Below are 27117 nucleotides of genomic sequence, written 5' to 3' on the forward strand. Positions count from 1 at the left end.
CAGTATTAGCTGAACTTCGTTTTACAACAAGAATCAGAATCAAGCTTGAAAGAAATGGGGGCATGAGCCACAAAAAAACCCTGCAAATCCTCCCATCTCTCATTCCCAGTCAGATGTTGCTCACAGAATGAAACCACAAAAGAGGTAAATGAAGTCCTGCTAAGACCCTCATTGTGACACTTCCTTTGTGTAACAAGTGAACATAAGTACTTCAGTATCTGCAAGTCCAAACCTTTCACAGAGCAAGGCATTGCATTACTTAGCTACTGGCTCCAACCAACTGCTATCAAATTAAACAAATTCTGTACCATGGTATATCTACTGCCTATTCCCAAAGATTCCCATGCTTCATTTCTCTCCAAGACTAACTGTACCTTTGTCACATTTTGATCCAGCATATCCAGGGTAACAGCCACAATTAAAAGAGCCCCATTCACCAATGCACTTGCCATGAATACCACAGGAGAGGGCCCCAGCTCTGAGACACATTTCATCAGTCATAGTACAGCCTGACTCAGTGTTTAAGGACTCTGCAGGGTGCTCCAAATCATAGACCTAGAAAGGGGGGGGAGGGAAAAACACCACCTTAGGCAGCTGCAGTTAAAAATATTGCCCCAAAGAACTACTTCCTGACACTTTTACCTTGCTGTCAATGATGACATTCCGTATACAGCCAACAAACCCTTTGAAGTGCTTTTGTGAATTACGGTATGGCAAGGCCTTCTTAACTCCACCCAGCTGTAAGGGTTGGTGAACATTGAGGAACCTGCCAGCATTTGCAGTGGGGAGGAGGGGGAAAAAAAGAACGAATTAGTAGCGGTCAACCTAAATTAACAGTAACTTGGTGTTTTTCCTTTTCTTTCTTGGTTCTTTTGTGGTTGTGTCATCTGTTTTGTTTTTACCTCTCATTTCCTGGAGTCTCTTCTGAAATTTCACATGCAGACGGATCCATCTGGGAGATTTCCTTAAGGATGCCATCATCATCTTTAACTGAAACGTTTACACAGTGGTCAAGGATCAGCTGCACTTTCTAGAGTGGAAAATGCATTACATTAAAGATCAAATTGTTTTTTAATTTCAGATTTTTCAGCACCTACACAACAGGCCAGTGCCATTAACTACAAGTTAAAATTCAGGAAAAATGTATTAACATAATAATGAGTTTTTACCTGCAGAGCTCAGAGGTGGGTAATTATACATTAGCATTCCTATTCTATGGATCAGAGGTTCTCAAACTTTTGTACTGATGATCCATTTCACATCGCAAGCCTCTGAGTGCAACCCCCCCCCTTATAAATTAAAAACACTTAAATATATTTTAAACACCATTATAAATGCTGGAGGCAAAGCGGGATTTGGGGTGGAAGCTGACAGCTCGCGACCCCCCACATGTAATAACCTCGTGACCCCCTGAGGGGTCCTGACCCCCAGTTTGAGAACCCCTGCTATAGATGAAGAACCAGACACAGAAGTTTTGATTCTCCCCTGTGCCCAAACAGAGCTGTGGGTACAGTGAAAAGCAGAGGCTGATCAAGACTCCAGGAGTTTCAGCCAACTGGTCATTGATCCCTCCCTCTCCCTCTCTCAGGTTCCAGCACAGATGGCGGTGGAGTCACCTCCACCAGCTTCAGAACAGCAGAGATCACCACAGTATTGAAGAATTTCTTCTGTGCAATCTCCAGCCTCTTTAGCTTCACTTTACTCTGTGTAAGTGGCATAATTGAAATTGGTGGCCCACAGTCCAGCCCAGAGCAATGAAGGAATTTGCCCCAGGTCACTCCAGCAAGTCAAGAATGGAATATGACTAATCAGATTACCCCAGCCCTGTGGTATAATCAGTAGACAATGCTGCCTCCCTGATAAAAAGGATGGGTGACAAAGCTGAAAGTCTGTAATGCCTGCTGAAGCTGATGCCATGGCCATTGGGGGTGGGGTAGGGGACATTATTCTAAAAGCAGGAATCTTATCTTGAAATGATATCCAGATGAACCAAAGGCTTTAAAGGGTTGTTTTTATACTTGCCTTTCCATCACTTATGATTTTTATATTATGCCAGTGGCGATCTGCAACATTAACTTTCTGAGACAACTGCAGGAAGAGTACCCCAGAGCCATGACTCAGAGTCAGGGATGGGACACTGTCAGAAAGCTCTGGAAAAGAAACAGTTATTGAAGAAGCCTTCTCCTGTCCAAAAGTCAACCACATAAGTATTAAAATCCACATGAACTAAAAACTACCAATTCAGTTTCAGTTTAAGGAGTTTTTTAGTCTGGGAATGAGATGCAGATTAGCGCTGTCCCAGATATCATGAGTCTTTTTAAACTGCATTTTTTCACTAGCATTAAAACCACTTAGCCTGCAGGGCAAGGAATAACAGTACATAGAATGAACTTGAAGTGCTGGTAAGTTGTTTTGAATGCTCCTCGTTTGCCAAGAAAATTTTTTAATGCTTTTTTCTCTTTTTTAAGAGACAAAGAAAGTACAAGACAGTAAATAAAAACCTGAGTTGTACATGCATGCATGCACTCATGCAGAAAGTGAACCTGTTAAAGATTTTAACCTAAAGCAATGAAGTCTTCCACTTCTCCAGGATGAACACGTGCTAGTGGTCCATTGTACAACAGAAGGCCATCAGCCACGTCAGTAATAAATTCCAATGAGATACGGCTCTCAAAGCAAGGCTTGATGGGAGGGAACCATGCATAACCATGCCCTCTGAAGGTACGTTTTGTTTGCTGGCACTCCGGCCCATCAAAAGTTGCAGGGCATTTACAGCTATAAAAGTAAAGAAAAACTTAAATTTGTTTTTTCTCTATGCTGAAAACTCAGAATATAACCCTTAAGGAAATGATCCTTAATATACAGCACAAACCATGCTAACTCACACTAATGAGTGGGGGAGACACTGCAGATCACCACGTGGAGAACAAACAAGTGAATAATCACAATCAAAGCTTATGCATCAAACTGTACTTAGTTCATTTATTTTTACAAGCACAGTTTAGCTTTAGGTAATACTTCATGTTATGTACATAAAGGATTTTTTGTGAAAAAATAGTTAAACCATCGTAATATATAAGACCTCACAATACCCTCCTGTTAACTCTTTAATATCACTCAGAGGGAGAGAGAGAGGATATCTTACTAGTTATCGGATTTGTGGATTATTGTGTATATATTAGTGTAGTACCTCAAATCTGCTGGATGCTATACACACAGGATGAGAATCCCTTCTCTCAAGAGCTTACAATCTAAACAGGCAAAACAGATGAATGAAGCAGGGAAAGGGATACAACTTACAAGCCACTAGGGTGATGGCAGGCTCACTGGTTTTGAAATATTTAATTATATCTGCTTTATTTATATTACAAAAACAGATGTGAAGAGCTTTTTTTTCCATGGAGGCTCAAGAGATTTCAATAGGAATAGTAGGAATACAGATAGTGGAAGGGTTGTTAATGGGAAAGAAGTATAATGGAAGAGAAGAAGATTGAGCATCTGTTGTACTATTCAGTTCCTATACACTACAGTACCTGAAGAGACAGGTGGGGCAAAGGGCAAACCCCTACAAATGACAACAAAGGAAATGAGGTGGGGAAGGATCTATCCATGGTCCAAGTCTCTGATGTGAGTGAATGATAATGGCAGGAGGCTATGAAAAAACTATGTTCCTCTGTAGCAAGATTGTTCTATGTTTAATACATTTGAGCAGCATATTGGCATTGGATGTGGGCTTTACCATGGACAGGGTCTCTGCAGGTTCAGTTAGATACCTTGATTTGCACTGTCACGCAGAGGGAGAGAGAACTATTGGGCAGTTGCTGCTGCCTTTCCACCACATAGATAGCTAAATGTAAGTGGGGGGTGATATAAATCTGCACACACACTTTGGGATCAAGGTATGTGTGTGTATTACTCTTTCCTCACTTCCATGTTTGACAATATGCTGGGTATTAAAGTTTAGTAATTAAAAGAAAATAACATGGAAAGCGAGGAGTTTGTGCCTGTGAGAGAGTCTGTAAGTGACATGCTGTGGTACTGGTTGAAATGACTGACTAATAAAATGCATCTAGATTGCACAAACATGAGCTTCTCAGACCTCCAAGTTAAGGGAGGCCAGTGCAACTTGCATGCTTTCTGCCTTTTGAGGATGATGATGATCCTAAGTAGCCATCAGCAAGGTGAGAAATCTGTTCGTAAGAACAAAATCAAGTATATCCAGCCAGATCTGCCTTTTGAGAAGTGATGAATGTTGATTTGCTTCTCTGAGCCCCTTTCTCACCCATTTCGAGTTAGAAGAAGTTCTGAGCAGCATGAAAAGTTTTACTAACCTGTAGCCCAAGTCAGTGTCTATACACGTGCCACCATTGAGACATGGGTTTGTCCGGTATGAGGAGCAGAAGAGATGCTGGCTTTCTCTAGCTGCACAGGTGCACTGGGCACTATTCAGGACCATCACAGATGCCAGTGAGACACTTCCAGCAGTAATTATTGTGGGGACGTGACTATAATTGTACCTGCTGACACATCCAGTGCTATGAGTGCAGTTTGCAGTCACACACTCATCTATGCCAATCTGGGTGATCCTTATATCCAAGATGATTTCCAGCTGGAAAAGAAAGTTAGTTTTATTAATCTGCCTTTTCCCGTGGGAAGAAGCTTAATGCTGAAGACAGTATGAGAATCACAGCTGTGGGAAACCAAAATCTGATTTATCCACAGAACAGGTGGAGCCTGAGCAGTAGCAGCGTGAGTGTCCCTGCCGGTGCGCCATTAACCTGCCTACAGACCCCACCACTAGCCATGAAAGGGTAGCTTCATTGTAGTCTCCATTCAGTCCCCTGCTTCCTTACTGGGACTGTTTTAGCTTGAACTGATTGAGAATTTATTAAATAATTTGTGAAGAATTTCACTTTTTTTTTTTTTTTAGCTGAGTAATTTTATTCAGCTCTGATAACAAAAGATCCCAAATACTCTCTCTCTCTCTTTGCGCCCTGGACACTTGCTCTCTAAAATCAGACTGAGATTAAGTAGTTGTAAAGGGCAACAACAGTAAATAGCCTGATAGCAAGAGGTTCCAGTCCATGTTGCATTGCCAAGGCGCATGCTCCCAACATATCAAGTCACTTAGCTGCTTATTAGATTTTATTTGAAGGAGTGATTTGGTGCGTTTAATTTTCAGCTCACATTTTTCTCTGAAGGGAAAAGGTTATTTTACCACTCTGCTTTCTTATTGTAGAAAGATGGATCTTTTGACTGAGTAATTTTGTGCATTCTAGTTACGGAACATTTCAATACATGGGCCGAGGAAATAAAGCAGAACACCAGGAACCGTGTGCATAAAAAACCAACCATATGCATCACTTATGGAGGATTTCATAGTCTCTGTAGAAGATACGTGTTCAGAGACACATACTCCTAAAGGAAGTACAGTATTCCAAAGGCAAAATATTCAAATTTGGGTGCCTAAAGTTATGCAAGTAAAGGAGTGGTTTGACATTCAGATGTGCTGAACACCCTCAGCTCCCATCAATGTCTGCAACTCTGAAAATTAGGTCATACTATTTGGATGCCTAAATATGGATTATGGGTCTGAACTTTAAGCACCTATATCTGAAACTTTTGGCTAAACTAATAAAGAAATTTTTTGCTCAAATATTGTAACACACAATCTTTCTCTCTCTCTCTCTCTCTCTCAAAAAAAAATCAATGATTCTGTGCCAACATTTTCACTAGATTATAGATGCAAGATTTTAATTAACTCAATGAGTTGAAAGCCACATACCCGTGCTTTAGACACTGCCACATTGCCGTTAAGTTTTTCTGCTTTATAATATGGTGGTCCAGAAACTGTAAACCAAACATCAACGCCTCGGGTTTGACCTGGGTTATTCAAGACACTGAAAATGTGGATATTTTCAAGTTGAGCTGGTATGATTTCTGAAAGTAGTTTCTTCATTTGGTTGTATTTACTTTCTCTCTCAGAAGACTGAGATATAAAATCCTCTGCAGTGATATCTGTAACAAACAATTTAAAAAACAACACACTCAACTTTGAGATTGAGGACAATCATATGACGTTCAATTATAATGGGAGCAGCAGAGACCAAAATAGTTAAGTTTGCACATCTGACTCCATTCTCTTGGCACTGAGAGACTTTTTACCTTTGGGCTCTGAAATTTTTCATACTGGTTTCTGCTCAATGGTTTGCACTGCGGGGGCTTATTTATTCAGTCATTACGTTTATTTTAATTCTCTTTAAATCAGGAATATCTTTAGAAGGATTTTTTTTTTACTAGAGTTACTCAAACAAATTCTATTTGCAATATAAATACGTGGTTGCACTGTCAGTGTGGAACTCATCTTTGTTTTACCGTAGAATGCAACATTTATTGCAGTGTCTTCTGACCCCCCTCTATGTATCAGAGGAAAAAGAAAACAGAGCAGAGTACGTGTGTACATTTTTCAGATCTCTACTTAGAGGAATATTAAGCATATTCAACACAGATATCTAATAATTAAGCAGACTAATAAGAGGTCAAAGTTACCCAGCACTAACATAAAGGGGGCAGCTGAAATACTGCAGACACAAAAATACATTATTTTACCATTTATTCGTATAGACCCAGCATTACGGATGGCATCATCTTTGATTTCCTTCACAACCACCTTTACTGTCGAGACCACATCTGGCCAGATACCATCAGTAACTTTCACTCTTACATTGTAAGTTCCTGTTGGGGTACCTTCTTTAATAGTCAGAAAACCTGAGTTATCATTGAGGATAAAGTACCTGCAACAGAAATTATTTGAAAAGAAAAGGCAAAGAATAATTTCTATTCACAGCAAGACCAGATTTTGTGGAGAATTCCCCTGGTGTAAAGCTGACAGACATAACAGATCTATCCCCTCACCTCTGGTGAAAGAAGAGCGAGGAACCAGGGTGGAGCAGAACTATGTTACACTCAGGGCCGGCTATAAGTTTTTTGCAGCCCCAAGCAACCCCCCCCCCACCCTTTTTTAGGCTTTTACACGTTTGCACTTTCCAATTTTTGTTTTGTTTTGTTTTTGACAATTTAAATTTTTTTTAAATGAAAATAGAGAATGTGCAGTTAGTGAAATAAAACAATTTCCTACTAGTGTACTCATTTAATTTTAATAAAATCACAATTACAAACAGTTTGGGTTCAACTATATATTGTAATGAAAAATGTTAGTGTCTTCCGGTGCACCCAGTTTCTCATAAATTAAAAGAATTTATATGAACTGAACTGGTTTTTAATCTAAATTTTTTGCAATGGTACTTTCAATTGAAATTAATGCGAGTCCTGACAAACGATTCTGAGACATGATGGACCTCAAATAATTTTTTAGTAATTTCAGTTTTGAGAAACTGTGCTCACTAGAAGCCACTGATACTGGTAACGTTAAAAGAATGCGTAATGCTATAGCAGTGTTTGGAGTGAGGTGCTCGAGGCTGTACATCCCGCCTGTGGGCCCCTAGCCTGATCTCAAACCCAGCCCCACCCCCGCAGAGGGGACGGTAACTGACAGAGTGGCCTGGGGGGCGGAACAGGGGCACCTGCCCAGCCGTCCGGGGCAGCGGGTCCCTTACTGGCCATGGGTCCTGCCCCGATCCCGGGCTCTGCTCCACTCGGCTCCGGCTCCTCCACCACTTGTGACATGTGAGGCAGGGGTGGGCGGGGGGGAGGAGCTGCATTTCCCTGTTCCCCCGGCAGCAGGGGGCCAAGGCAGGGACTGCCCCTGGGCCGGGACCCCCGCGCTGAGCCCGCCGCCCCGCCCCATGCAGGGGCTTATTGGTTGACTGAGCGGGCCTGGGAAGGAAAAAAAAAAAAAAAAAAAAGGGGGGGGTGGCCGGAACGCCGCCCCTGGAACTGTGCCGCCCCAAACACGGGCTTGCTTTGCTGGTGCCTAGAGCCGGCCCTGGTTACGCTTCTCCTCCATTGGTGCAAGGCCCTTAGAAACCCCAAAAGAGTGGCATAAACTAAAGCAGGACTCCAAGTTGTTCTAACTCCGTCTGGGACTGGGTGGCACAGAGTCGGGGAGTCATCTCCTTTCCACTGCTTCTAAACAGAGCTCAGATGCAGTGCAGAATTGAGCCCTTAGTGTGTCCACAAGGCCATAGTCAAAAATCTGCGTATTCTATAGCAAAGTAGACCTAAATTCTATAGCAAGATGCCTAGATTCGGCAGCAGCTTCATTAAAATAAAAAAAAATTATGCTACCTCCTAGCTGCTCGCAGACTACCACCCTCAGGCTGCAGTGCACACCCCCAAATAACAAGTACCATGGCCTGCCTCTGTTTACCTTTCCCTATGGATCAAAGATCTCATTCTGCACTGAGGACTTTGCACTATGTCACTAGACTGATGTAGCCGTATGAGTGCAAACCCCTAGTATAGATGCACTGGTATGAAAAAAAGTGACTTGCATTGGTGCAGCTCCCCTCTGCCAAAACAGCCAAGTTGCACTGTTGCAAGTCACCTCTGTTCTGCACTGGTGCAAACCTCATCAATCTAGCTACACAGATGCAAAAGCTCCCAGTGTAGACAGGCCCTCAAAAACAAAGTGCGGGCACCAAAACACCACTTCTCCAGGGGTGGAGCAGGGTGTTAGGGAACTGTATTTATGCTGTGGACCAATGGCACTGGCATTGGATAAGACTGTACACAGGGACTATGGGATGGCATTCCAACTCATTAGTCAGGCGTCTGTGCATAGTACAGGGCTCTTGACAGAGTGGGATCCAAAGTTGTCACGAAGGCCGAAGATAACCGCTGCTAATGAAATGTCCTGATCCAGCAGCTGTGCCCCTGTTTCTGGCAATATGCAATTACTCCTGAAATTATTACACTTCCCCCTTTCCCTCACCAAAATCCCACGTTGCAGCCACAATCCTTCTGAAAAAGGATGAAGGAATCCCAACTCACCTCTGAATATACAAATGCAACTCCTTAATTGGCCAGTGAGGCTTCTGGTTGCCTGTGGAGTGATTAAAGGCACTCTGCTTGTCAGGAGATGAGCATTTCATCTCAGAATTTGCTGGCCTAGGCAACAACTGACTAGGGAACAAACTGGAGCTGCTCATATGACTGTGTATAATGTGGCTTCCTATGTAGGAAAGGTGTTTGGAGATTAATTTGTGTGCACACAAATTAGAGTACACACAATACACTCTGGCATGTGAGTTCTCAGAGAAAGAGAAAATATTTTCTTTCTATTTAAAAAAAATATTGTCATCCATTTTGTCAGGTCATTATTTTATTTTTAAAATACCTTGATGCTTTTCCTTCAAATTGATAGGTCTTGTGATCCCAGTCATCGTTGTCTGGTGCGTGAACTTGGCCCAGTACAGTTGTGGGTAAGATACCTATCATAATTAAACATATGAATGACATAACTAAAAAGTATCTGACATTTATACACACGTATATAAACAAACATCCGATTATAATTTTGCTGGCTTTCCTTAACTCTAAAATCTCTGTCAGTACTTGAGATGGAATTAAAGGCAGCTCTGTAATGATTTATGAATACTGTACGTTGGCCTAGTTATTGGGGTGTTTTCTATATGGGGATATTGGTTTAACTCAGGCTGTCCAGAAAAACAGGCAGGAAAGAAAAGAAGGGCTCAGGATAAGCCACCTCTGAACTATTAGCTTTGATGACTCTGCCTGTCTCCAGCCAGCCTGCAAAATTGGTTTGAACCAGAACAGGAAAAGACCCGTGAACACAGAAGTTTAAAAGAACTCTGGCTGGATTAAAAAGGATACTTAAGAATGGGGCATTAATTGAGACAGAACCCCGGTGAAGAAGTTAGCCCTGCCTAGGTCACCATCAGGAGATGGTAAGACAGAAGGAAATGTAGAACGTTTTAAATATCTTGTTTTCTCTTGAAGTGTTACTACTGCTAATACTTCTGACAGAACAGCCTTCTTCAAGCACTGAAGACCACTGTCACAGGCTCCCAAAGAGAAGAACCGCAGGTGTCTAAACTCAGTTTGGCTTGGGGGATAAGAATGGTGGATACACAGGGTACTGTACCCCAGTCTAAGAGTGGGAGCACTGTAAAACTGAGCCCTGAGATAGGTAAAGACCCAGAGCCCAACACCTGAGGTGGTGCACTCAGAGAAACGAGATAGGAGCCAGAGGTGCAGCTAGCCCTGTAACTGTAACAGTAGTTATTTGATAAAATATATTTTGCAATAGCCATTATATAGGACATAATATTATATATTGATGTTAAACCCCTGGAGTACCTGAACACAAGAGGCAACATGAAATGTAAAGCCTTCCTTACTTTATCATGTGTCACAGCCTCAATGTATGTATGTCTTTTTTATTTAAATAGACTTAAGACAAATAAGCCCCTCATTTAAGTTCACAGGAGTTGATAAAACAGCAAAGTACAGCTTGTGTACTTGTGAAGTACAGCAAAGTGGTGTCCAAAATTCACTGGAAATAAGTTATCCAATGTTCCAACATTGCAGTTCAAGAACGGACCCTTGAAGACTGCCAACAATGACGAAGGCCTTTTGTGCAAATAGCAGCCACACAAAATTTCACTCTATACATCAAACTAAACCTTATAAACAAGCACACGTCAATTAGAATAGCTGTCCAATACACTGGCACTGTCTATATATACACATCTTATAACATATCATCATGTCAGCTCTACTACAGTATACCTAGGAAGTAGGGCTGTCAAGCGATTAAAAAAATCAATCACAATTAATTGCACAGTTAAACAATAATAGAATACCATTTATTTGAAATTTTTTGGATGTTTTCTACATTTTCAAATATATTGATTTCAATTACAACATAGAATACAAAGTGTACGGTGCTCACTTTATATTTATTTTTGATTACAAAGTGTTTGCAAAAAGACAAAAGAAATAGTATTTTTCAATTCACCTAATACAAGTACTGTAATGCAATCTCTATCTTGAAAGTTGAACTTACAAATATAGAATTATTTACAAAAATACTGCATTCAAAAATAAAACAATGTAAAATTTTAAGAGCTTGCAAGTCCACTCAGTCCTGCTTCTTGTTCAGCCAATCGCTCAGACAAACAAGTTTATTTACATTTGCAAGAGACAATGCTGCGTGCTTCTTGTTTACAATGTCACCTGAAAGCGAGAACAGGCATTCTCATGGCATTGTTGTAGCCCGCATCGCAAGATATTTACGTGCCAGATGCGCATGCTTCAACTACCATTCCAGGGGACATGCATCCATGTTGATAATGGGTTCTGCTCAAAAACCATCCAAAGCAGTGCAGACTGATGCATGTTCATTTTCATTATCTGAGTCAGATGCCACCAGCAGAAGGTTGATTTTCTATTTTGGTGGTTTGGGTTCTATAGTTTCTGCATCAGAGTATTGCTCTTTTAAGACTTCTGAAAGCATGCTCCCTACCTCATCCCTCTCAGATTTTGGAAGGCACTTCAGATTCCTAAATCTTGGGTCGAGTGCTGTAGCGATCTTTACAAAACTCACATTGATACATTCTTTGCATTTTGTCAAATCTGCAGTGAAAGTGTTCTTCAAAACAAACAACAACATGTGCTTGGTCATCATCCAAGGCTGCCGTTACATGAAATATATGGCAGAATGCAGGTAAAACAGAGCAGGGGACATGCAATTCAGTCACAAATTTAATTAATGCATTAATTTTTTTTAACAAGCGTCATCAGCATGGAAGCATGTCCTCTGGAATGGTGGCTGAAGCATGAAGGGGCATACGAATGTTTAGCATATCTGGCACCTAAATGCCTTGCAATGCCGGCTACAAAAGTGCCATGTAAATGCCTGTTCTCAATTTCTGGTGACATTGTAAATAAGAAAAGGGCAGCATTATCTCCTATAAAGGTAAACAAACTTTTTTGTCTTAGCGATTGGCTGAACAAGAAGTAGGACTGAGTGGACTTGTAGCCTCTGAAGTTTTACTTTGTTATGTAACAAAAAAAAAATCTACATTTGGAAGTTGCACTTTCAGGACATAGAGATTGCACTACAGTACTTGTATGAGATGAATTGAAAAATACTATTTCTTTTGTTTATCATTTTTACAGTGCAAATATTTGTAATCAAAATATACACTTTGATTTCAATGACAACACAGAATATAAGATATATATGAAAATGTAGAACAACATCCAAAATATTTAATAAATTTCAATTGGTAGTCACTTGTTTAACAGTGCGATTAAAACGGTGATTAATTTTTTTAATCGAGATTAAATTTTTTGAGTTAATCGCCTGTGAGGTAACTGTGATTAATCGACAGCGCTACTAGGAAGAGAAGTCAAATTCCTCCTGATCAGAAACACTAGTTAGAGGGTATGCCATGTGACCAGAGGAACAAGGTGGGATTTGGGGCGGAGGAGTTCAACACCACACAGATGCAAGCCCCACAGTTACAACATAACTTATTTATATAGTTTACTCTGCTTTGGGGCTTATGTAAGGAGACTGGGGACTGCAAGAGATCATCAGGGAGTGGGGAGCTGAGGGTCAGGGAAGGTGCCCTGCCTCATGATGGCTGCAATGAGCGAAGGAGGGCACAAAAAACAGCAGCACAGAAGATTTTTTCCATTTCTATTTTTGGGCAGTTCAAGGCTTGCATTAACTTTTCAAAGGGCACAGATGGTTCATATTCGGGTTCACATTTAAAACATTAACTAGACAATATGCCAGATTAGTTTAACCTCAAATTTCAAGCACTCTCTCAGGGTATTCAGACTTGAATCCAGATCACAGCCCTTGACAACATTATTAAATGAACAACATCAGTATAAAATAAGTCAAGCTATTTCGTAATTAAAGGGAAACCAAATAGCATCTGAAAACCATTTATTTAAGTTTTATAGAAGTGTACGTAAGGTAGAAGCCAATTACCCTCCTTCAACCCCAAATTCAATCTCCTCCACACACCAATTAACTCCAACCCCTGGGACCAGACCTTACACACCAAGTTTCAGTTCTAATCAACCTTTTGACAGAGCTGCATTCCCCACCAACATGCTAATGTAGCGTGGAAAGCAGCTCTTGTGGAATGGAACAGATCTCTTTGAATCGCACGCCTGCTGCTCATGGTCTGAGTATAGCCCAGTGAAATAAGCTCCAAATCAATTACCATCATAGCAGTAGATGAGGCATTCCATGTAGCCAGCAGAATGAGGATGATCATTTCGGTCCCCAATATTAACAGTTAATGTGTTGGTTGAGCTCATAGGAGGAGTCCCGCTGTCAGTAATCAGAATGGGCAGGTAAAACACCTTGTGCACTTCTCTGTCAAAGGTATGCAGTGCAGTGAGCAGTGCACTTCCATTGCTGAAATCCTGCAAGTTAAAGTAAGTTACGCTGCCAAAGTTGCTGAGTAAGTGAAAGGAGAAAGGCCCTCCATTAGCAGCAGTGTCTCTGTCTCTAGCATATAACAAAGTAGAAGTCTCGTTCATTTGGACAATTTGCGGCGAAGCAGTGTTTTCCCAGACGACTGGGTTATACTGAGCCTCAAACTCTGGCCCGTTGTCATTCACATCCTGCAGAGTCACAAGAACAGTGGCACTGCCGGTCAGCCGAGGTTGTCCCATATCAGTGGCTATGACCACAAGGTGGTGCTGTGTCACAGCCTCATGATCCAGCAATCCTGCAACTACAACCCAACCATCATTACCCACGGAGAACTGCCCACTTGGGTTAGACCTGTTTATCAGGTGATACAAAAACCTTCCATTCAGCCCCGAATCTAAATCAACAGCAGAAACCTGCACAACTTTAGTGCCGAGAGGCACATCTTCAGCCAGAGCCATCACTTCATAGAACGGGGGATAAAACACAGGGGCGTGGTCATTGGAATCCTCCACATAGACAACACAGTGAGCAATGCTGAAGAAATCGGTGTCTTCAGCTTTCACGGTCAGGTTAAACACCCTCTCATGAGGTTTCTCAAAGTCTAGGTGTTTCCGCAACCGAATAGCCCCACGTCTGTTGATTTTATCTGTCTCTATGGAGAATTTACGATCATCATCCCCATCGAGGATACTGAATGTCACCACAGCATTTTCTCCCTCATCTCTGTCAGTAGCAGCTACCATTGCGACCTCAGTGTTGATACTTGCATTTTCAGAGACAAAAGCCGTATACATCTTCCGTGTAAAGACTGGAGCGTGGTCATTTATATCAGACACCAAAATGGTAGCGGTGCCTGTCCCAGTGAGCCCGCCTCCATCCCTTCCTTCAACCACCACCAGATACTTCTCTTCCTTCTCCCGGTCCAAGGATCCGAGCACAGTACAGATGGTGCCCGTAACCGGGTTGATTGAAAACAAGTTGAGGTTGATTTCATTTTGGACATTTTGAATAATTCTGTAAGTTAATACTGCATTCTTCCCAGCTTTGGGGTCATCAAGGTCTACGGCATTCATTTCCATTACAGTGGTGTCTGCTGGGGAATCTTCAGGAACCTGCCCCATGAAGCAGCCCTCTGACATGCAAAGGAAAAGAGGTGGGTTGTCATTCACATCTCTGACCTCTATGATTACATCTGCAAAGCCAGTTAGTCCCTCTCCATTTTCATCTGTAGCAAGGACAAGAAAGCGCCATATGGATCGCTTTTCACGGTCTAGCTTTTTGTTTGCATAGATCTCTCCTGTGTACTCGTTGATGCAGAACTCACTATTGGCCCCGTGTCCATGTAAAGAGTAGCAAAGGGCACTCTGGTCAGCTTCTTGATCAGGGTCAGTTGCAGAAACCTAGAACAAACCACAGGAAGAGGTGAGAGAGAGAAAACTGGAAATTCTACTGCAAGCTGCAGTACTATGGAGGCCTACCAAAGAACATGCCCCTGTATGTTAACAGTTAAGAGTAAGCATCAGTTGGCTTGAGTCATTTGGGTCTTTCTGCAAAGGTTATAGCTGGGCTGGAGAAATAAGCTGATTGTGTTTAGGGAGACTAATGCATTCTGCATGCTAGTGCATTTGGGAAGAGTGGGGAAAATATACAGGAAAAGCTAGGTGGAAGTAATAGTAAAAATCAGCTGAACAAGTATTTGCAGTGAGATCCTGTGGAAGTTGAACCAGAGGAGCAAACAGAAATTGATTCATAGGAACAGACAGGAGGGGTTAGAAACTGGTCAGAGTTTGGGTCTTCTCTTCCTTATACTCCTCTGATGGGGAAATCACCACCTATATCCTTGGCACTTCCATAGCGTCTTCTCACCCAGAGCTCTCAAAGAACCTTGCAAATACTGATGAACACCCCAGTAAAGTAGGTATGTATCCCCATTTTACAGATATGGAAATGAAGTCAGCGACAAGAGTAAGTAATCTGCCTGAGGTCACAAAGGAAGCCTGTGACAGTTGAGAAGAGAAAGCTGATCTTCTGACTTTCAGTCCCATGTCTCAACCACAAGTCTATCTTCCCTTTGCACTTTTCTTACCATGGATCAGTAGGTTTGTTTACATTTATACTGGCCAGTAACTACGTTTATTACCCAATTCCAGCCACCACATATCTTTTGTTTAATCTGTTCTATAAAAAGAATGTAGATAGCTGGAAAACATGGAAGACAGAAGGATACCAGAATCTTACAGATTCCAGGTGTCAGGGTTCACCCTCTTCTGATGAGATCTGGCTCTCAGTAACTGATGTACTTATGCATGAATAAAAGTTTGATTTACCCTCAAAAAACCCATCTCTCTGTTTCATGCAAACTGATTTACCTTTAGAACCACAACAGGCAGATCTGTAAGTTCCTCCAAGACGCTGTCATGGTACTCATTGTTAGTGAACACTGGAGCTTCGTCATTCTTATTGATTACACTGATGGCAATGAGCGTGTGATTCTCCCACTTCCCATCAGAGGCTACAAGCCGGAGCTCATAACGCTGCTCTTGTTCATAGTCCAGACACTGAGTAATGAAGATGGTTCCCACTTCGGGTTCAACATCAAAAGCTCCTTTCACATTTCCTGATGTAATCTGATACCTCAGTTTGGCATTTGCACCTGTATGAAACAGCAAATGTTTACTTACTGTTAGTACAGAATTCCATACCATACTTCTCAAAGCACGCAGTAAAGCCGCAGCAGACATTTATTAATGGGATGCGTAGTTTGACTTGCACGCAATAGGCCAAAATTTTCAAGAGACAAGCAGTTGTATTATGCCTTAACAAAAAAGTAACTGTAGTCAGAAACGTGTATGTGAAAGTGTGAGTAAGACAGAAAGAAACAAATAACTGCAGAGTTCTGTGTTTGTATGCACAGTTATATGTACAAGCGTAGTTTGCAAGTAGAAGTTAGCCCTACACGTCTAATGTGCATTCATTTGCTGATACTGAAATAATGTAGTGTTATTAAAGACTAGACGCTATTTTTGTCTAATAGTTCCCCCCCCCGCGTGTTAAACCCAAACATCTGTTGTTACTACACACTCATTTTATTTTTACCACCAGGTGGTGCCAAAATCTCAAAAGAACAACAAGGTTTCAAAAGACCATTTGTTTTCAAAATATATTCCATCCATACAATCCTAGTTATTTTCTTTTGCATTGCTGCAAAGTGTTTGGAAACTTGAGAAAGTGATAAGCTATTGTTCTTTGAAAAGGAAAAAAGGAAGAAACATGACAAGATACTTGATACACTGAAGCTGTTTTGATCGTTAAAATCAAGTTCACTCCATTTAGCACAGGGGCAAAGAATCATTTTCCATATAGAATATGTAAGCTCTTAATAGAGAGGGGGGGAAACATTTTCAACCTTTTAATTTATTATGAAATGTCTTACCCATATGCTATTGAAGTGACATGAGCAGCAACTGATAGGAGTCAGAAAAAAACCCACTATATTTCAGATGTTTGAACATGAGAGTTAGGCCCCAGTAGTAACCCACCTATCAAAGTGACTAACAAGTTGTGGATTTGTTTTTTTTCAAATTCTCAACGCCAGCAGTATGCTCCAAGTTCTCTCCTTTCTCCTCCACCAACCAGACTAAGAGGGGCATTTAGCACATCACCACCAAATAGAAGAATTGTGAGGATTTAAATGTCTGTTGTTCTAAAATAAAAGGATCACTAGCATATTGTTATTCTACAAAGTGGAAACTTGAGTAGATTACTAAGAGTTCTTGACACATTTAAGCCACAGAGATTCTTCTCCTCTCCAAACTATTGAAATCCATTTAAAATTTCTCCTAAATACAATCAATCACAGGATTAAAACAGAAAATCATTAGCTCACAAGAGAAACCATTATTATGGTGGACTCTGCATTACTCAAAAGCACTGAAAAATATAGGAGAAGTATGTTTACACACCTTCATCTTCATCATTTGCTGTTGCTGTCACAACAACACATCCAACTTCCTTGTCCTCCTCTATACTGATTTCATATACTGGGTGAGGGAAAGCTGGAGCATTGTCATTGACATCACTGACAAAAATCTTCACATATGCTGTATCTGAAAATGAAAATTTAGATTACGGAGACGAGACATAAAGTTACTTGTGGGATGGCCTAACCTACCCCTGAAGAAAAGCTCTGTGCAAAGCTCGAAGACTTGTCTCTCTCACCCACAAAAGTTGGTCCAATAAAAGATATTACCTCACCCATCTTGTCTGTGTAACCCACTCCGACATTCCATGAAAAACTCCACTTCTACCAATGGCAGTGGAACCCTTTCTGACCTGGTATCTGAGCCGTTATGCTTACCTGTGTTGGGCTGCCCATAAACACCAGGTCGCGCAGACTCTGCAGAATCCTGAGACTGAACTTCAATTAAATAAGAGCCTCTCTTCTCTCTGTCAAAAGATGCTTTGGTGGAAATAATTCCTGTCTCAGGATCAATGATGAAGAACCGGTAGTCTTCACTAGGGTCTTCCAATATTGAATATTGAACCTGAAGTTCAGAAATTGTATGTGAGGTTCCATGCATACCATTTCATGCGAGTGCTGTTTCCCCATCCTTCCTGAGCCCTTTCAAACTGTCTGCAAAATAATATCTGAAGAGGCTCTTGAGTGAACAGACTGTTCTTGAGGCCTTCACTCAGTTTGACAACAAAGTTAGAATGCTTATGTAAAATAACCCCGATGTTCCTGGTAATATACAATTAGGACTGGTCAAAAAAATTTCCATCAAAGTTTTCCAAAGGAAAACTGAGCTTAGATTAAACCACATATTTCACAGAAACTTTGAAAACCAAAAACTTTTCAGCTGAAAATTTTCAGTTCTATGACGAAAAGTAAATTTTTTTGAAAGGAAAAATCCCCACACATTTTCCCACCAGTTCTATATACAATATTTGCTACACAGTTTTTCAGTGACAGCTTATGGCAGGTTTGTAAGTTACAAAATGATAACACGCTGAGAGTCAAAGTTCTCTAACAAGAGCCATGCTGTGGATTTTGGGGAGGGGGTAATGAATGGGGCAGAAAAGGGTGAGCAGCACTTCACAATGCTGCTTGCCTGTTTGTATTTGATCACTACACCAGAGCTGGCCAAAAAGCCAGCCACTCATGAGTCAAACGTGAACAAAAAGTTCAAAAATGAAGCCTGCAGCCTGACAATTAATATGGTGGGGGCAGCCCAAAGAGAGCATGAGTAGCAGCATGCAGTGCTTTATCATGTCTCCAGCTCACGTTGGGTCACTATGTGACATGATCTAGAGTCTCCCTCCGTCTGAGATGGAGCAGACTGTATACATCGTACCTACCAACCTATCTGTGGTACTTGTATGGTCCCGATCACTGTAATATCTGACTGCCTCTTAATCTTTACTATATTTATCCTCACAAGACCCCTGTGAGGTAGGGCAGTGCTATTATCACTGCTATCAGATGGGGAACTGAGGCACAGAGAGACTAACTTGCCCAAGGTCACACAGGAAGCCAGTGGTGTAATAGAGACTGAATCCAGATCTCCCATACTAGTGCCCTAACCACAGGACCATCCTTCCTCTCCTGTTTTTTACAGATCAGAGGCAGCTCTTATTTAGGTAAAAATTAGCCACCCTGCTCAAAGAGGAAGGGAGAGGTGCCTATGGCTCATTATTGTCCCATCTGCTACTTATCTTTTCTCATTGTTTAACTGTGTCAATGCTATTTAACAGATTAATATTGCTGGGAGAAAAGGAGTATGTAATAAGCTAAACCTCTCCGTATGGCCCAGAATCCAAGTCAGTTGCTAAAACCTGGGCAACAGATGTGCCAATAGCTGCTTCTTCAGGTACAGACACCTTGTAGGTAGAAGATGTGAAGAACGGAACATTATCATTGACATCTGCAGAGAGAGGAGTTAAGAGATAATGAGAGGAGGTTCAAATCTTAAAACTGCACCTTTTAAAAAACAAATTAGCAGACTGTTTTGAAAAACTATCACAGATTCCCTGCTAATGTCCAATCCTGTTTTCTGCTTTCCCATTCTCAAGGCAGATGGCAGAAGCTCTTTTAATTAGAGCGATTGTGAAGTTTCTGGAAGACGTGATGCTGTGATTTCAGGTATTATGCGAGACACCGATTAACCTATTAACTTACTGATACCAGGAGCTGGATATTCTTTGGCCCTGGTCCTGGCAAAGACTTACATACCTACTGAATAGCATTTAGGATTATTTATTGACACCAATGGAACTGTTCATCATATCTAAATTTAAGATAGGACTAGCGTCTGATAACAGACCTCCACCAAAATAACTGGTTTTTACTTCACCCCTTTTGTTATTTTGATGAAAGTTTGTGTGCAGGCCTGCCCTTGTCTTTGCAGGATCAGAGCCTTGGGGACCACTCCAGTGTCAGTAACTGCAGTTATGAAGTGTCATTAATTTAAAGAGATACTGTCAACTTGAAATCCAGTCATTTTCAAAATATGGATTAAAAGTAGCTTCAGGTGCTACATTTGCACTGAACTCCCCAGCTAACTTCTGCAGTTTTACAACCACATTTTTCTGTTTTAAAAAACTTCTTTCCCCTGTTGCTGTGTGAAAGGCCAAACAGAGGAGCTGACTGAAGTCAATTGATGAAATTGAAGCTACACCAAGTACCGTAAAACACGAAAAACAAATTAAAAACAGACAAAAATATTTTGCTAAATATTTTCTATTCTAAACATTACGTGTAACAATAGTAGGTAAAACAGAGAAATGCAATTTTAAGCATCTCTCGATGAATGAGGCTGACAAATTCTTAGGGCCTGATCTTGCAAACACACATATTTAACTTTACAACCATGAGATGGTCCCAGTGATTCCAACATGTGCAAGTGCTTGTAGGATCAGGGCCTTAGATTGCTACTGTGTTTGTTGTTACTACAGGCTTGCTTTATAACCCAGTTTTCCTGTGTTCCTAACTCTCCCTTGTGACAGACTATTTTTCATGTGTTATTTCAACAAACACAATCAATATTCTTTCAGTTTTAGTAAATGCATTCACCCATTGTTGAGTTGAGAGTGGGGGGAATACAATCTCTCTCTCTATGTATATAATGTGTGTGTATTTTTTTACATATGCATATATAAAGTCATATTTTATAAGTTGAGGCCTTCTGGTAGCTAATTCCCACTTAAAAGTGGTTTAACTTGCATTCCCTTCCCTCACCCCAAAATGAATCTCTTGTTTTGAATTTTACATTACTGGAAAATCATTTTTGTTTCTGGCTAAAATGAAGTTGCCATTAAACTGAGTTACAATACTATTAATAGGACCATGGAACAATGTTACTAATGAATATTGATTTGTGGTAGTTTGATTGTAATCTCTTTGGAGCACAGAATGTTTTCATTTCCAAAGACATTCTCTGTTCCAAAGACAGAGAGAGGGAGGGACGGAGGTGTGTGTGGCGCCTAGCACAATAGGGCCCTGGTCCTGACTTTAGGTACTAGCCACTACACAAATAAACAACAGCTGTTTTGGTGTATTATGGAAGAGCTCCATAGAGAAACATAATTTTCACTGTGCAATTATGGTAGTGAAATTAGTAAAGATGAACTTTTTCGTATCTTTTTCTGATGGCCCTGATGTAGTGAGGCAGAGTGGCCTCCCCCTGACCCACACCCACACCACTGCTAACCCACTACACAAGTGTATGTAATATGAACTAACGAGGGACAAACAAGTAACATTTAATTTTAATAATTTGTGAAATTATATAGTAGGGTTTTTTTTCCTTAAAAGTGCAAAGATGTTTGATTTTTTTTTAAAGGGACAATTAACAATTACTAGGTATGCATTTTTGCTGTCCTGTTCCAAGAGTTAATCATTTCAGTAATCCCCAAATATCCCTAATATATGAAATATTTCCAATACTACACTTTTCTCTCACTAGAATTGGAACACTTACCGGGCCATTTCTGGCATTAGAAGGATTCCTTTAATTTTACACTTACACAGCACTGCATTATTTTTTAGTGCAGATATTTCTATATTAAGTGTATGTTTTTAAATACCACATCCCACTTGTTAAATCACACTTTGTGGTTTCTTCAGATGAAAAGACTATTTCTACTACTGCACGTCTTAAAACTCAAAAGAAATCTTATGCTGTTAAGTCCAGGCTTCATTCCATAATTTCTAGTACTGATATTTTAGAAATACTGTGAGTGCCATTCTAAAATTACCTGTTCTAGTTACAGTAATTCAGTGGTACTTACCTGTTATATTAATACAGACAGTGGTGAATGAAGCTAAAGGAATCATTGCTACATTTTGTGCCCTGACTCTCAGAGTGAAAAACCTAGTTGTCTCAAAGTCAAGTGGTTCCGAGACTAGTAGAGAAGCAGATCCATCCACTCTGTTTGGCTTCAGGTAGAAACGAACAGGCATGTTAGTCTCTGGAACTTGACCCTCCTCCAGGTTATATGTAACCCTGGGATCACCAAGGGAGGATGTGGCTTTGACAGTCTGAAGAGAAAAAAAGCCACTGTATTTGTTTACGAAGTGCATGATTCTGAGTATTAAGATGTCAGTTTGGGGGGTTGGGGTTGTGCATGCATGACGAGACAGACAGTTTGCCTTCATTCTGGAGATTTGTCTAATTTTTGTACTGCTTTTGCTGTGGTTCCAAGTTTGAATCAATATTAAAATTTCCCTGCTCTGTAAATATGGCAAAGGGTATGAACACCACCTTCAGGTAAAGGAAGCTTTTTCCCCAAAACACATCCAAAGGGGGATTACTATGAGGATCTCATTCTTCCGCAAGCTGTGCATGAGCCTGGCTGGATAAAACGAATTGTTTCCAAATGCTTGGATCAGAGGCCTGGGAGAAGAAAAGGAACTGTAGGAATCAATGAGCAATTACAGAAAAGACTGCCTGGGATGAAGCAATCAGTGTGTCCAGTTTAAAAAACTTGTTTGACTAAGAAAAACAAACAATACACATTTCATCCACTGCTGAAATACAGCACAGCTACTCCGCCACTAAAACAGCAGGTATGGGCGGCACTGAAAATTGCAGGGAGAACTCAGGTAGGCAGAATGGAATCACTCAAGCTGGAATTTGGTCAGGACACTGGAATTAACAGCTCAACTCTTGTGGAAAATGCTCTAGGATTTTTAATATGGGCTAAGCCTCAGTTTTGCAACTCATCCAAAAGATGCTCCCTCCAGGAGCACCCCTTGCTGGGGTACTGGCTTTACAGGACAACAGAGAAAAGTGCAGCCTTCAGAGTCACATCATCTCCGGCAGCTTCTGGAATTTCCTTGGAGATATCCCAAGTAAAGCTAAAAGCGCATAGCTTGTGAAATCTGATAGGGTCACAATGCAAGGTAGTAAAGGCATGTATATCCATCTACGTACACAGACAGGACAGAAGGAAGGGAGAGGGAGCTATTCTAGAGAGAGAAGGAGGTTCTCTTATAGCATACCACTATCTTGGTGTCACGAATAGTGTTCTCCGGGATTGTAACCCAGTATCCGCTCTGTTCCCAATGTGGGGGCTGATTGAGTACATTAGTGATAGTTACAGTCAGCTCCACAGTGCTGCTTCTGTTGCCTCCATCTGTTGCCACAATATACCGGCTGATTCGAGTTATCTACAAAGTAGTTTTAACAAAAAGTTTAAGGAAATCTAAAAACTGATTTGCACAGATCAACAGATTGAGATTAACTCTCTGCAACATATTCCACAGGAAGAAAGCTGTGTTACATTCTGAATTACAAGAGTCCTGTTACCTGGGAGATCAGATGGTTCACATATACCCAGCCGGTGCTGGGGTTGATTTGGAAGTATTCTGGCTGTTGCTGTAACATGGAATATACGATGGCAGCATTCACACCTTGGTCATCATCATGAGCTGCTGCACGGAGGAAACTTGTGCCCACTGGGGTGTCTTCACGGAGGAAGTCTGTGAAAAAAGGAGGAGACGTATTCTCAGCAGGCCTCATTCTTATGTATAATGGCAATATTCCTGGATCTGGCAATTCTAGAAGTAAAGGGGACACTTATAATTCTCAGCTCCAGGTCAGTGCTAAGATCACAGAACAGTGTGGCAGTATTTCCAGTTTACGGATCACGACTGCACAATCACACTGGCATATGAGCTGTGAAACAGCCTAAAAGACCTGGCTATATTTGTAGGTGAACAGGGTTAGGCCTTCCTTTATACGAAGTGAACCAGTATTCCAGAGAAGTTGGTTTCACATTAAACTAGAATTACCATCACTTTGTAAGTCAATACAATATGTAAAATATCAAGGGTGTCTGTTCAACTAAAATAAATGTTGTTTTGATTATGCTGCTTTTAAATTATTGCAACACAAAAATATCTAAGTTTTCTCTTGGTTTTTCCCTACTGTATTATGTACAGTTATGAAAGCTGTTAAGTGAAGCACGTTTGTTGCTTCCTATTCTCATCTAAGTCACTTTTCTTTGCCCACCAAAATGTGACTGCCAAAGAATAAATGGCCTAGTCATGCCATTCTTACAAGTAGAAGTATGTCTGGAGGTGGTTTGCTGGTACTGAAAAAAAGTAATAGCAAAGGAATTTATTGCTAGTAAATACTACAAGAGAGTCTCAATTGTCCTGTAATAGATTTTATGTTCTGAGAATATGAGAGTATCCTGTTAAAATACATTGTACCAAAAGGTTCAAAGCTGAATTGGAAAGGATGTTGCATTGTATCATGTGTTCCTTGTTTGTGATAAACACGTCTGTAACTATTACCAGGATGTCACTATTATATACAGTTTAACATTTGAGTACAGCCTCTTCCAGACATGTATGGATAATTAATAGTGATGAATTGTTTAAACCAAAGTATTTGAATAAGGTCATAGCATATGAGAATAGAGCACCAGCAGTTACCAGTAACATTAGAAACCCATGACTAATTACATTTGATTTTGTTATAAAGAGGAGACAGTATTTTTAATTCCATGACGTACAAACATTGATTGCTTATAGACAAATATTAGAACACACTGTCAGAGCGGCCCCATGGCTGGGACAGAACAGTTTCCCAATCCTGAAGAAGTGCTTTTTGCTAGCTGGCTCCCCATATGAGGAAGGGAGCAGGAAGCTTCTCAATCACCAAGCAGCATCAGCATTATATTGAACCCAAAATTCAACCTCAGTTTTAATGCTCATGAAAGGCAGATACTGGTAGCACTGAATGAACAGTGTGGCTGAAGGCATTGAGTCAGGCTCACCTTCAAACATACATGACCCTCCCCTCTGTCAAGACTTCCCTGTTCCGTCCTACAAAACCCTTACATCACTGTTAGGACTTCTGTCCCATCATTCATACCAAACTGAGTGGTGGTGGTATCATGCTTGCAAAGTCCACTCGTAGACAGGAACCTAGCTACTGCTATACCAGATTGGACCAGTGCACCATATACACCAGCATCAAGTCTCTACTCTAGGAATTATTTTGGGGAAGGTCTATGGCCTATGCTACACAGGTGGTCAGACTAGATGATTCCAAAGCTAGAAAGCACCACTGTAATCTGTGACTCTGACAGTGACCAGTACAGATGATCCAGAGGAAGGTGCAAGAAATCCTGAAGCGGACAGCTATGGAAAAGTCTAACTTTCTCCCTAACCTCCTACAAGGCTGGCTGATGCTGCGAAGTGTGACGGTTTATATCAGTTCCAGAACTCTTTGTTTCTTTCCCCTTTGACATACACTCTCATTTGCCTCCAATCCTTTTTTGGATCCTGCTAAACTCTTGGCCTCAATAATATCCTCGTGGCAATGATTTTTGCAGGTTAGTTTTGTTTAAAAAAGTATTTCCTTTTTATCAGAGATAAATGTGCTGCCTTTCAGTTTCATGGAATGTTCCCTTGTTTTTGTATCATGAAAGAATGAAAATAGCAGGGTCTCATCTATCCCATTCATTGCTTTTAAAGCCTTTATTCTGCCCCCTCTTCTATGGCTCCTCTCTACACAGAACACTCCTAAGTCTTTTCACTCTTTCTTCATGTGCAAGTTTATCCATACTTCTAATAATTCAATGCTCATTTGAAATTCCTCCTTATCCTTTCCCCATTTCCATTGCATCTGTTTTGTCATAGGGATACCAGAACTGAACACTGTATGTCAGGTGAAGGTGTTCTATTAATTTAAATACTGACATTAAACTATATCCAGCATTTTCTATCCCATTCCTTATCCAATTTAATGTTTTTTTCCAACTGCTGCAGCACAATGGGGGCTTATTTAGAGTTGTCCAAAAATACCCACATCTCCGGACTTCCTTTAAAGCCAGATTCAAACTCATTTCTGCAATATAAGAGCATTAGACCACTAAACCTAAACATGTTCATGTTTTATATACGTATATTCTTTATATGAAATTATATGAGTGGTCTTTAAGTAAATTTAATATACTGGAGTTTGGATGAAGTCCAAGTTCACAAACAGATATTACTCTTGACCTACTCATGGTTCAATTTCTCATAATAGAAACAGTGAACAGAACTAACATACATTTCTGTGCTTTTCTAAGTTTCTCACTTTTACATTTTGTAAATATGTCCAGAGTACCTAAATGACTATTTCTGTAGCCACAGACATGATTTTCTTGAACCGACTTACTGCCTTTTTAGCCTGTGAACAGCTGAGATGTTGAAGTTATTTGCAGGGACCAAGGGAACAGTTATATAGTAATCCGACAATTTTGTGAAGACAAGCAATGGGAGTTAACTTAAGCTAAGGTAACAGATGCCTGCATATAAAAATGTAAAACTCTTACCAATCAAATACATAAGAAATTTATAATTTCTCTCTATGCAAAGCTTTCAAAATTGAAGCTAAATACATTATAGTAAATTAGATCCATATACTCTTATTCTAATTTAAATAAACAAAGATTTCTTGGGAAACTGAACAGCTCAATGGATTGGTAATGAAGAATTTTTCACTTCTAGGCAACTGATTTGAATCCAGGCCAGGACAGTAGTGACCAAGAGAGACTGTCATCCAGTGAGTTTAGTGACCCATGAGAGTTATTAGAGTCAGTCCAGTTCCTAGTGGAACAGATATCTGCATCACAAAAAAACATTATCTCACCATGTTACTGTTTTGGCAAGTCCCTTCCAGATCACAAATGAAACACAGCTGCCTGTGATCTGCCTGTTCTCAGGAACCATACTGGTGACCAATCAGGTAACTTTCACACATACCCAATTCACTACTTCTATGAGCAGGTTACTCATAACTGTTCAGTCTGGGGTCTCTGACATCTTCCTTCAGAGGATCTGATGCTGGCCATTGTCAGACACAGGGTAGAGGATTAGATGGACCATTAAGTCTGATCCAGTATGGCAGTTCCTGTGCTCCTCCTTTGAAATAATGTGTCCTTTTGAGTTTTGCTGGAATTGGGATTTATTAAAACCTCAAATGTAGTCATATTTTAATTGCTTGCATTCACATCTAATTCAAGCCACATGTGACAATTCTGACAGCCTCCTAATCCCTATTCCTCACACCAGAACAAGCACAGAAATTGCGACAACTGGCTGTCTAACTTCAAAAGACTCAGTATTGCAAGTTGAGATTAGGGTGCACTAGCAGATCTGGAAAAGTTTGCACTGCACATGTCTGCATCATGCCTAGCTCAAAGTAGGCACTTATAAAAAAACAACAACA

At 40.7% G+C, this 27117-nt stretch overlaps 1 protein-coding gene across 1 annotated transcript in view; it reads right to left on the minus strand.

Moving 5' to 3' along the window:
- LOC141981320 (neural-cadherin-like) overlaps window positions 1-27117 on the minus strand; it is a 56602-nt gene that overhangs the window by 10691 nt on the left and 18794 nt on the right. The window contains exons 10-26 of the mRNA XM_074943003.1: window positions 23197-23369; window positions 22890-23057; window positions 21677-21926; window positions 19184-19311; window positions 17745-17931; window positions 17350-17493; window positions 15757-16040; window positions 13170-14787; window positions 9299-9392; window positions 6610-6794; window positions 5786-6018; window positions 4332-4609; window positions 2561-2775; window positions 2023-2150; window positions 903-1030; window positions 643-766; window positions 375-555 (exon numbers count right to left, since the gene is read on the minus strand). Coding sequence (XP_074799104.1) covers window positions 375-555; window positions 643-766; window positions 903-1030; window positions 2023-2150; window positions 2561-2775; window positions 4332-4609; window positions 5786-6018; window positions 6610-6794; window positions 9299-9392; window positions 13170-14787; window positions 15757-16040; window positions 17350-17493; window positions 17745-17931; window positions 19184-19311; window positions 21677-21926; window positions 22890-23057; window positions 23197-23369 — 4518 coding nt within the window. The remainder of the gene's footprint in view (window positions 1-374; window positions 556-642; window positions 767-902; window positions 1031-2022; window positions 2151-2560; window positions 2776-4331; window positions 4610-5785; window positions 6019-6609; window positions 6795-9298; window positions 9393-13169; window positions 14788-15756; window positions 16041-17349; window positions 17494-17744; window positions 17932-19183; window positions 19312-21676; window positions 21927-22889; window positions 23058-23196; window positions 23370-27117) is intronic.

This window comes from Natator depressus, chromosome 2, assembly GCF_965152275.1.
Source record: "Natator depressus isolate rNatDep1 chromosome 2, rNatDep2.hap1, whole genome shotgun sequence".
Classification (NCBI taxonomy): domain Eukaryota; kingdom Metazoa; phylum Chordata; order Testudines; family Cheloniidae; genus Natator; species Natator depressus.